The sequence below is a fragment of the Rana temporaria genome, chromosome 7, assembly GCF_905171775.1.
Source record: "Rana temporaria chromosome 7, aRanTem1.1, whole genome shotgun sequence".
Taxonomy (NCBI): Eukaryota; Metazoa; Chordata; class Amphibia; order Anura; family Ranidae; genus Rana; species Rana temporaria.
Window position 1 is genome coordinate 170959322 of NC_053495.1, and position 12162 is coordinate 170971483.

The 12162-nt window shown below is 47.9% G+C and overlaps 1 protein-coding gene across 1 annotated transcript; it reads right to left on the reverse strand.

Moving 5' to 3' along the window:
• Positions 1–4179: 4179 nt before the first annotated feature.
• Positions 4180–11852, reverse strand: LOC120945898 (cytochrome c oxidase assembly factor 7). Its single transcript, XM_040360451.1, has 3 exons — positions 11665–11852; positions 7144–7284; positions 4180–4900 (listed from the first exon to the last, which is right to left on the reverse strand). Exons 1-3 carry the CDS (start codon positions 11768–11770, stop codon positions 4455–4457), a joined length of 693 nt encoding a protein of 230 aa, XP_040216385.1. The 5' UTR covers positions 11771–11852; the 3' UTR covers positions 4180–4454.
• Between the last annotated feature and the right edge of the window lie 310 nt (positions 11853–12162).

A 12162-nucleotide genomic window follows, 5' to 3' on the forward strand; every position in this document is an offset into this window, starting at 1 on the left:
ACAGACTTTGCCGGACTCTTGATGAGAGAGGCAACGGGATATCCAAGGCCTGTGGCCTTCTGCTCCATGCTGACAGGATGGCTGCCTGCAGGATGCGAGTGTGGCTCTGGGCGTATGGCACCGCCTCGAAAGTAGCCACCATCTTGCCTAGTAATCTCATACATAGGCGAATAGTCGGTTTTTTCTTGCTTAGAACCAGTAGGATTAATTCCTTGATGGCTTTGACCTTCCTCAGAGGTAGGAACACCCCTTGTTGTTCCGTGTCTAATCTCATGCCGAGATATTCCAACTGCCTTGTGGGCTGGAATGTTGACTTTTCTTGATTTAGGACCCAGCCGAACCTCTCGAGGTATTGGACCGTGAGGGCCACTGCTCGTTCCAAGCCGGGAGATGAGTGGTCTATGACTAGGAGGTCGTCCAGGTATGCTAGGATCGTGACCCCTTGGATCCTTAGCTTGGCTAGGATTGGAGCTAGAACCTTCGTGAACACCCGGGGGGCCGTAGCCAACCCGAAGGGAAGCGCCACGAATTGGAAATGACGCGAAGCCACCATAAAGCGTAGATATCTTTGATGTGGCTGATAAATTGGAACATGAAGGTAGGCATCCTTTATGTCTATGGACGCCATGAAGTCGTCCTTTTGGAGTGTGGCAGCTGCTGACCGCACGGATTCCATCCGAAATGAGCGGACCTTTAAGTATGCATTTACCATCTTTAGGTCCAAAATTGGCCTGACATCTCCATTGGGCTTTAGGATGATGAATAGGTTGGAGTAGAAACCCAGCCCCTGTTCCAGGACTGGTACCTCTACTATTACTTCCTGGGAAAGTAGATGATCTAGAGCCGACCTTAATGCGGCTCTTTTCTCCAGATCGTTTGGAATCCTCGACTCCTGGAAATGAGGAGGAGGAAACCTTAGGAACTCTAGCTTGTAGCCTGTGGCCACGGAAGACCGTACCCACTCGTCGGGAATGTTGGCTTCCCAAATCTCCGAAAAGAGTCGCAGCCTTCCCCCCACCTTCGTGGGTGGGGGCGCCCCTTCATGAGGTAGACTTGGGGGCTGGTTTTGCTGGCTTGCGAAACCACTGCCTCTTGCCCCTAACAGCCTGTCCTCGTGATCTGCTGTTGAAGCCGAAGTTTGTTCTTGCAGGAGGCCGTCGATACTGCTTGGCATTAGAGGGCCCCTGCCCAGGGGAGGACTGTCGTTTAAACGCAGGTCCCTGAACCCTCTTCTTAGTTGGCAAGAGAGTACTCTTGCCGCTTGAAATGGTCTGAATGTATTTATCTAAGTCCTCTCCGAAGAGCCGTCCTCCATGGAAGGGAAACCCTGCCAGGAGCTTCTTGCATGGGGGCTCAGCCTCCCAGCTTTTTAACCATAAGAGTCTTCTCATATGGATAAGGGATAATGATAAACGTGACGCTTGTTGGATAGAATCCTTGATTGCGTCTACCGTAAAACATATGGCCTTAGGGACATCCGAAAATTCTTCTGCCTGCTCGGCAGGAATAAGTTCAAGCATTTGCTTAAATTGATCCGATAAAGCTTGAGCGACTCCAATCGCAGCCACGGCTGGCTGTACTACTGCCCCTGCAGAAGTGAAGGAGTTCTTAAGTAGGGCTTCCAAGCGTCTATCAACTGGATCTTTGAAAACCTGTACGTTTTCTACAGGACATGTTAACGATTTGTTAACACATGAGATGGCTGCGTCTACTGCAGGAGAAGCCCATCTCTTGGAAAACTTTTCTTCCATAGGATATAAGACAGAAAATTTCTTAGGTGGAAAGAAAACCTTGTCTGGTTTGTTCCACTCTTGGAACAAGACTTCCTCCAATAGAGGATGGATCGGAAACACAGCACTGCTTTGAGGCGCCCTCAGTGAGCCCAAAGCTGAAACCGTGGATACCTGGAGATCTGGTACAGGTAGGTTGAATGCCTTATGGACCAAGTCCGTCAAGCCCTGAATCCACCAGCTCTCCCTCAGGGAGACTGCCCCAGACTCCTCTGTATCCGGATCTTCGATCCCTGAACCTACCTGGTCTCTGTCCAAGAGGTCCAATTCCCCAGAGGAAAGGACCTCCTCTTCCGAGGGTCCGCGCACGGGTGACGGAGATCTATTCCGCTTACTACCCTGCATGGCTGCGGCTATCATTTCTCCCATGCTTCTCCGCATCTCATTTAAAGAGGCGAGTAACACCTCCTCCGTGACCACCTTAGGGTTGGGTTGACTCACGTCAGCTCTAGCCCCAGACCCCGATGGCCCAAAGGCTCCCTGTGGGGAAAGCAGCGGCATAGCTCTATCCGAGACCTCAGATTCTGCGGGGGAATCCCCACCTTTTGTACCCTCTGCTCTTGATGCCATGGTACAATACCGAGGTACACCTGCTACTTATTGGTACCTGGGACTTATAATAGTTAAATGCCCAAACACCTGTTTGGGGAATAAAAAATGTTTCCTCTACCCTAGATGACACCTTCTTTTTTTTTTTTTTTTTTTTTTCAATCTAGGCAAGAAAAAACATTCTATCCCCCTGAGTAGTATTGCCAAAGAAAAGACTATGAGATGGAAAAGAAAACCAGCCTATTCCTAGGCTAAACCACAATCTTCTAGAAGACTGTAGTATTCTTTCTGGCCACTGTGTGTCCTCAGCGCCCCGTGCTTCACTCCAGTCCTTCCTCCCTTAAGCCAGAGAAATGAATGAGCTGTGGCATCTAAGGAAGGGCCGCCCCTTCCTTTAAACCACTGACCCGCCCTTCCCCCCCAGCTAAAACGGCGCCAAATGCGTCTATAACACGTGCACGCGCACCGCGCGCGCGCCCGCCGACGGGGGGGGGGGGGGGGGGGGAGGAAGGGCCTCTCTGTTCCTGCAGCCGCAGGCCTGGAACACACGAGGAGGTCAGCGTTTTGCCTGCCTTGCAGGCATGAGGGAGAGGACTGGATAGAGCATCGCCTGGAGGCTTGCAGGTAAGCATAGCTCTCTGACACACACATACACTTGTACATAAAAGGCCCCACTCACAGCTTTTGCAACACTACCAGGGAGGTCACCTTTTATGGGGAAATATAACATATAGAGCCATCCTATCTTCATGATATGCGACTGGTTTGCCAGATGCAATGCATAACCTTTAGGCATGTCCCCTGTGACCTCCCAGAAAAAACTTGCTAAGAGCCAAGCCCCGCAGGTTTTTTCCCCTTACTTACCTGCTCCATGCCGCAGGACTTTGCCAAGCAAGAGGTCCAATCTTCCCCCATCTCCGTGGGGATGTCTAGACCTTCAGGCCCTGGGAACCTTCTTCTTCCATGAAGGATCCACTGTCCTGGGCCCATACAGCACCCTGGCAAACAGAAAACATTAGGCGCCCCAAAGGTTTTCTAAGTTCTGGGCCCAGGGTCCAGCTCTCTTAAAAAGAAAGCATTATGGGCTATACCCCAAGGGTTTGGGGTCCGGTTACTGACCACTTTAGCACGCAGGCTTTTTTGGACAGAACCGGTAGCTCACCTAATCCCAAGGATGCGGAGGCAAGCTAAACCATGACTAACACCTAAGACACTGGCGTAAAAACTGAGGTACTCCTCCTATGGGAGGGGGTTATATAGGGAGGGGCATTTCCTGTTTGAAGATTGCCAGTGTCTACACCTGAAGGTACTCCATATAACCCATATAGTAATGAATGCCGCTCTGTGTCCCGTGATGTAACGATAAAGAAATACCCAATGAAGGACCTTCCCTAGGCCCTTCCTGTTTTGGGGTGACAACTGTCTCCAGTATGTGTGCCTGTATTTTCTCCCCGTCGCTGGCATTGATTACAATCAGCCATGCCGACACACATTGGTCAGGGTGGAGGGAGTGAAGGATGGAGGGAGTGAAGGATGGAGGGAGGGAGTGAAGGATGGAGAGAGGGAGTGAAGGATGGAGAGAGGGAGTGAAGGATGCAGGGAGTGAAGGATGGAGCGAGTGAAGGATGGAGCGAGTGAAGGATGGAGCGAGTGAAGGATGCAGCGAGGGAAGGATGCAGCGAGGGAAGGATGCAGCGAGGGAAGGATGCAGCGAGGGAAGGATGCAGGGAGTGAAGGATGCAGCGAGGGAAGGATGCAGCGAGTGAAGGATGCAGCGAGTAAAGGATGCAGCGTATCAGGAATACTGAGATTAAAAAAAAGGAAGAAGGATAAAAAAAAGTCAAATCAAGTATTTTATGAAAAGATGGCAGTATTTTATGATACATAATATTTAACAAATTAAATGTTATCCAGGTAGGGTTTAAAGATACAGGTAGGAGAAAAATCAGGGTCCCTCAAGGAAAAAAAATCAAATCAAACATTTTGGATTTAAAAAGTGTAGAAAGCCTGAGATGAGGACACCTAGTGACACATTATTGTCACCTATTGGGTGTTCTCATCTCAGCTCACACATGGAGAAATAGCTAGAAATCTTCTGTGTACAATCCTTGTCTGTCATTCTCCAAAGGTAATCTGTTCTGCTTCGTTTTGCTGTCTGTATAGTTCTTTAGCGCGGTTCTTCAAGGATTCTGCTTTGACGCCATCTTTACCGACTCCGTCCCCCAGTTTATAGATTCGGCTGGCATTGGCGCATGCCCATACGTGTCCCAGATCACAGGCTCTCTCAGAGTAGTGCAGGGCTTTGCTCATGTCCTTGGGTAGCTCCGGAGTTCCTTGTAAGTACATTGCACTCAGATTAAAGCAGCTTGCAGAAAACTTGCCATCGCAGGCCTTTGTGTAATAGTCTATGGCAGCAACGGGGTCAGGTTTCTTATCGTTCACATGGCCGTCTTGTAATAGCAAGCCGACGTTATGGCAGGAGTCTAAAGATTTTCTCCCTCCCTTGATGCAGGATTTTAGGAAGCAGTTGTAAGCAGCTTGCAGATCTAATGGTACTCCCCCTGCAGGCCACAAATGGAAAAGGTTACAAAAGATCCAATTTAAAGTGATACTAAAATAGCTATGTTATACTTACCTGCTCTGTGTAATTGTTTTGCACAGAGCAGCCCTGATCCTTCTCGTCTCAGATCCCCCATTGCTGCTCCTGGCTCCTCCCCCAGCCGAGTTCCCCCATATCAAGTCACTGGTGCGTGCTCGCTCCCGAGCTCCACTCTGTGTGTCCATAAGACATGCATTGCAGCTAGGGTGACCACATTTCCAAACTAACATTCAGGGACACCCTCCCTTCCCAAAAATCAGCTTGTGGTGTAACGAATCACAGCACAGTGATTGGACACAAGAGGCAGGATTTATGATTTCTCCAATCACAATCAGGGGGCGGGGATTGTGCTCCTCCAAGCATTCCCGGCCAGGAAAAGTACTGTCAGTGAGTAAAGTGGTGATGTGGCGGCCTTTTTTGGGGGTATCAGATTGGTCCCAATTTCCTTTCCAGGACACTGTATTGTCCTGGAATGGATGTGCCCGGGACAGACCTGCAAAATGCGGGACTGTCCCGGGCAATGCGGGACACGTGGTCACCCTAATTGCAGAGCATATCTCAGTCCCACCCCATATGCCTTCTCAAAGGCTGTGATTGACAGCAGCAGGAACCAATGGTTCCTGTTGCCGTGTCCGAGCCAATAGAGAGAAAGATAGCCTGGAGAGCAGCTGCTCTCGTGCACATCGCTGAATTGAGATCAGGACCAGGTAGCTTATATGGCGTGGTTTTTATCTTCATGCATGGAAAAAACCCTCAGCATTTAGAACTACTTTAGGGTACATTCACACTGGGGTGGTGCCGGTGATCTGACGATATGGTTCCTCCTATCGATATAGTTCCTGTCTTGACTGCGCAGGCGCAATCCTTGCCAACGGAAATCACCGAACCTCCAGGGCGACGTGGAATTTGAGGTAAGTGGCCAGTCGGCCTCATGTCCTCGCTTCGCTCGGCCTCCTAGCTATTTTTTTTAACATCCTCCAATCCACAGGGATGTTAACGAATGAGCCTGGATGCCGCCCGAGGTTCGGAGATTCCCGTGGGCTTCGTCCGCACCTGCGCAGTCAGGCAGGGAACCATCTCGATAGGGGTACCAGATCGACAAGACACTGGCATTAGCAGTAAAGTGGGCTAGTTTAAGCGGCGCTTTACCACTGTTATAGCTGTGTTTTTCCGCCGCTAGCAGGGCGCTTTTAATCGCCGCTAGTGGCTGAAGAAAGGATTAAAAGTGCCTGTGTTGCAGTGCTGCTGAAGCGTTTTTCAGGCACATCGGCAGAATGCCCATTCATTTCAATGGGTAGGGCATTTTTAGAGCGATGTATACTCTGCTCCCGTACCACCCCAAAAATGCTGCTTGCAGGACTTTTTTTCCCCCATCCTGCAGGTGCATCGCCCCAGTGTGAAAGCACTTGGGCTTTCACACTGGGGTGGCTTGAGAGGCTCTAATTTTAGCACAAAAACACCTAAAAAAAAGTGACCCAGTGTGAAAGGGGTCTTAAGCCCTTTTCACACTTGTGTGACTTGTCCTGCGACTTGGGACTGCAATGTCGCATGACAAGTCGTACCCCATGATTTCCAATGAGTACCATTCATATCTGTGCGACTTATTAAGTCGCAGCGACTTCAAAGTAGTCCATGCACTACTTTGATCCAACTTTGATGTGACTTGAGGTCCATAGATTTCAAGATTACAGACACTGCTTCAAGTTGCATCAAAGTCATGCGACTTTCAGGTTGCACAAGTGTAAAATGGGCCTAAGGCCGGGGCCACACCAGATGTCTAGTACGTTTTTTTTCTGCATCAAAAATGCATGCACAGTAGGTTATATGGGTTCCAATGACATACCTGTAGTTGTAAATGCAGCATTTTTTCTACATAGAAGTGTACTGGAATGTGGCAAAACGCATCAAAAATGCACATGTCCCCATGTAGGATATATAAAAAAAAAGGGGGGGGGGGGACAACAGAACACATCAAAAACGTGCATGCATTATACATTTCCAGAAAGCAAAGACCCTGCAGAATACAATGGTGGCCGTAGCAATTTATGTATTTATTGTTCATTATAGGGATATTTAGTAGAACTTCTGACCATTGCAAAGACAAAGGATGATGAAGAATCCATCAAGTGTTTTTCCCGCTTCCATAAGTCCAGCTCTGTGTTTAGGGAGGACAGACTCCTGGAATGAGTATCTTCAGACACCTACCTTTCCCAGTTATGTGATAAGCCCCCAACTTGAAGCAGCTCTCGCTCTGCCCGTTCTCTTCACAGTTGTGTTTCAGCACTTTTGCCGTTGCTACAAAGTCTTTCTTAATGTTTTCCAAGTATTCAGCTAAACGATGACAGCCTGGAAAAGAATGGCGACGTGATTAGTGCTTCATTCCTCAATATGCAACCCCAAAATCCCAGCTTATGACTAATAAGGTTACATACACTAAATAACTGTTTTAGCTGCAAAGGGTGGGCCAACTCAATATTGAGCGCCTACAGACTAAGGTCGGGTTCACACTTGTGCGGTGCGAATTTCAGCTCTCTTATCTCTGCAGAGAGATAAGAGAACTGTTCAGCAGATCCACTGCGTTTTAGATGCGAATTTGGAGACCTGGGAGAGGGGAGGGGGAGGGGGGAAGTGTATTGAGGTGAATGAAAGAAATCCTGAAGAGAAATGAACACATCTGCGAATCAGATGCGTTCCCATAGAAGATAATGGGCCTGAATTCGCACCTGAGCCGCACCGCAATGCCTAGAAAACGCACACGTTTTTTCGGGAATGCGCAGTGCGAATGCATCGCACATATGTGAACCAGCCTCATTGAAATCAATGTATTTTATAATGTTATGCGAATTGGATGCGGTTTAAGCCACAACCAATTCGCATTAGGTGTGAACCCGGCCTAAAGGCCCGTACACACAATCCAATTTTACGATAATAATTGTCTGATGGACGTGTTGTGTCAGATATTCCGACCGTGTGTACGCTCCATCAGACAATTGTTGGCGGAATTAACGACAACAAATGTTGGCTGTTCATGCTCACCAACTGTCTGACAATAAATCTGTTACGTCGGATTATCTGATCGTGTGTATACAGATCCGTCCAACTAAAATCCAAAGTACAAACATGCATGCTCAGAACCAATGTTAAAGTGGAGGTTCACCCGGAAATGACAATTTTTAACCTTAGATTGATGCTCATTTTGTGAAGGGGAATCGGGTAGTTTTTTTAAAATTGAAGCTGTACTTACCGTTTTAGAGATTGATCTTCTCCGCCGCTTCCGGGTATGGTCTTTGGGACTGGGCGTTCCTATTTGATTGACAGGCTTCCGACAGTCGCATCCATCGCGTCACGATTTTCCGAAAGTAGCCGAACGTCGGTGCGCAGGCGCCATATAGAGCCGCACCGACTTTCGGCTACTCGTGACGCGATAGATGCGACTGTCGGAAGCCTGTCAATCAAGAAGGAACACCCACTCCCGAAGACCATACCCGGAAGCGGCGGAGAAGATCAATCTCTAAAACTAGCCGATTCCCCTAGACAAAATGAGCATCAATCTAAGGTTAAAAAATTTTTTTAGGGTGAACTCCCGCTTTAAACATTAAGACAACATTAGCAGAAGTTGCCCAAAGGGTGGCGCTAAAGAGCAGAAAAAAAAACACATATTTAGGTTTAGTTGGCTGAAAATTTTGTGCCGTCTGTATGCAGAAAAAGTTCAGGGCCAACGCCCTTCGGACTGATGGAAGTCCGATCGTGTGTACGAGGCTTAAGACTGGGATGTCATTAAAGTTCACGTAAAGGCAGGTGTCCCAATATTTTTGGTAATATAGTGTATATGCTGACAAATGTTATCCGTAGAAAAAAATTGCAGGTTTGTGTGGCCACGCCTCCTCCTAGCTGTCAGTAGCATCTCCACTTTCTACCAATAAACACCTTTGTGACAGCACTGGACGCCCGACAGGCCAATCACTAAGCCCAAGCGCTGTCACATGGGAGCAGGGAGAATGTATGACGTGCACGTAGAGGTGGGGGACTGTTGATGCGCCACTATGCCGCCTCTCCCTCCTTTACTGAATGGAGGGACAATGCCTTCTGGGATATGTGACGCGGACATATTCCTGCACTTTGTTTTATCTCATGGTTACTCTGAAATTGTGTGAATGCATCGATGCAGTGCATGTTATTTCAGTGCATCTGAGTGTAACATTTGTCAGCATATACACAATCTGACCCTAAGCGACACTTTTTGGTGACCGGAGACGTCAATGCAGTGATCACCGCTATAAAAATGCACTGATCCCTTTATAAATGGCACTGACGGGGAAGGGGTTAACACTAGTGGTGATCAAAGGGTTAAGTGTCCCCTAGGGAGGTGCATTCTAACTGTCAGGGGGATGGGCTCATTGGGAGTAGTGAGAGATCGCTGTTCCTGATCACTAGGAACAGCTGATCTTTCTCCCCTCCCCCGTCAGAACGGTGGATCCACCTTGGTTACATAGGCAATCGCGGGTGAGCTCATGCGGAAGGGTTCACGCCCGCTGTATCTAATGCACGGACCAACGTACAGGTATGCGAGTTCGCGCAGCTGGTGGGCAGTCCATAAGTGATTAAAGTATAACTAAAAGGCAATACCTTTTTTTTTTTTCAGCTTTGGATAGAGTGAAGTTGGATTAGAACCCCTGCCTGGTCTTCATTGCCGTTTGTGTCCAAATTAGGGAGATTCGCCCTATTAGTTGTGTATTAGTATTATCACCAACAGTGAAAGAAAATCCCCAAATTTGTCCACACAACTGCCGCTCACTGGATATTTTCTATTTTTATGAACATTCTCTGTAAATCTGAGAGATGGTTGTGTGTGAAAATCCCAGTAGATCAGCAGTTTTTGAAATACAGTGGAACCTCGGATTGCGAGTAACGTGGTTAACGAGCGTTTCGCAATACGAGTGTTTTTTTTTCTTCAAAATCCTGACTCGGTTTGTGAGTGTGGTCTCGCAAAACTAGCAGGATTGAAGCCTCTGCAGTACCGCATTTGGCCTGAGGTGCGGGGGTGCCGGTGACACTCGGAGCCGTTCGGAAATACTCGGAAACACTCGGAAAAACTCAGTTCCTGAGCCATTCCAAAGGGTTTTCGACTGCATCCGAACAATCTGTGAGAATTTCCGCGCCTCCGCACCTCTGGCCACAAGCAGTATTGCATGCAATAGAAGTCAATGCGGAACAAATTATCTTTGTTTCAATTGACTTCTTTGGGGAAACTTGCTTTGATATGCGAGTGCTTTGGATTACAAGCATTCTCCTGGAACGGATTATACTCGTAATCCAAGGCTCCTCTGTACTCGGACCAGCCTGTCTGGCACCAACCACCATGCCACGTACAAAGTCACTTAACCACCTGAGGCCCGCGCTATAGCCGAATGACGGCTACAGCGCGGACCTGAAAATCCAACAAGACGTCAATTGACGTCCGCCCTTTTTCGCATTCCCTGCGCGCGCAGCGGGGAAACTCTGTGCTGGCCGTGTCCCTTGGACACAGCCAATCACAGATCGCCGTGAACGGCCAATCGGAGTGGCCGTTTGGTAGGCGATCTGTGCGGCCAATGAGAGATGATCTCATATGTAAACATATGAGATCATTTCTCATTGCCGGCTCTCGCAGACAGCGGTGCTGTCAGGGAGAGAGGAGACGGATCTGTGTCTCTTGTACATAGAGACACAGATCGGTCACACCCCCCCAGTCACCCCCCTTCCCCCACAGTTAGAACACTATATAGGGTACACATTTAACCCCTTCCTCACCCCCTAGTGTTAACCCCTTCCCTGTCAGTCACATGTATACAGTAATTAGTGCATATTTATAGCACTGATCGCAGTATAAATGTGAATGGTGCCAAAAATGTGTCAAAAGTGTCCGATGTGTCCGCCATAACGTTGCAGTCCCAATAAAAAAATCGCAGATCGCCGCCATTACTAGTAAAAAAAAAAAAAAATAATTCTGGCCCCTATTTTGCAGGCGCTAGAACTTTTGCGCAAACAAGTCGCTTATTGCGTTTTTTTTTTTTTTACCAAAAATATGTAGAAGAATACGTATCAGCCTAGACTGAAAAAAAAAAATGTTTTTTTTTTTTTTTAAATAGGATATTTATTATAGCAACAAGTAAAAAATATTGTATTTTTTTCAAAATTGTCGTTCTTTTTTGTTTATAGCGAAAAAAAAAAAAAAAAAAAAAAAAAAAAATCGCAGAGGTGATCAAATACCACCAAAAGAAAGCTCTATTTGTGGGGAAAAAAAGGACGCAAATTTTGTTTGGGAGCCACGTCGCACGACCGTCAGTTAAAGCGACGCAGTGCCGGAAGCTGAAATTTCACCTGGGCAGGAGGGGGGTATATGTGCCCAGTAAGCAAGTGGTTTAATCCCCTTTCTGATGCTCAGCTTGAACTTCAGCAAGTCGTCTTCACCACATCTAGATGCCTAAAATAATTAAGTTGCTGCCACGTGATTGGCTGATTAGCATGTATGTGTATATATTAAAAAAAATGACAATCCACACCCCCCCCATTGGCACAGCAGTGACCATGACAGAGATTTCAGCCCCAACATCGTCAGGTCACCTAAGTCATTGTCAGGCTTTAAGTCTTCAGCATCCATCCAATCCTGATCTCAGGTGATCCATTATTTGAGAACATGAGAAATAAAATACCGATCCCATAACACAGACATGTCCCCTCTCTCACCATCAGGCTGCTTCTCCTTGTAGCACGCATAGTGGTACTCCACCCCCAGATTGTCCAGGTATTCCTTTACCTCCTCCTCGTTCTTGAAGTCCACCAGTCCAGCCATGACAGACACCACATGTACCGGTGTCACACTGACCTCTAAACCCCGCCTCTTCACTGTAAACCGGATTTGACCATTGCTATGGAAACAGAGAAAGCTTGGGGGCGGGTCTGCGTGACAGTTACCAAGTAAGGACCTGATAGGACGAAACAAGCGCAAGGCGCGTGCGCAGTACCGTCATGTGACCGTCGAACTGCGAATCAGAACGATTTAGGGAGGAGCGAAAAGAGGAGTCAGGAAGTGGGCGTGGTGCAGGTGACCGGTGGTTGGTTAGGGGTGTTCCGGTTGTCGCACGTGATGACAGCTGCTTGTCTGTTATGGGCGATGGAGAGATCTCTGAGTGGCCGGTGTCATCATCACTACATCACTCTATCGTTATAACAGGAATGTGAAAA

Excerpts from the sequence above, each read along its gene's own strand:
- LOC120945898 (XM_040360451.1), bottom strand. The coding sequence starts at position 11,770 with ATGGCTGGACTGGTGGACTTCAAGAACGAGGAGGAGGTAAAGGAATAC. Across the intron at positions 7,285-11,664 it reads CAAGGAGAAGCAGCCTGATG|GCTGTCATCGTTTAGCTGAA; the intron begins GTGAGAGAGGGG and ends ATTCTTTTCCAG. Across the intron at positions 4,901-7,143 it reads TTATCACATAACTGGGAAAG|GGGGAGTACCATTAGATCTG; the intron begins GTAGGTGTCTGA and ends TGTGGCCTGCAG.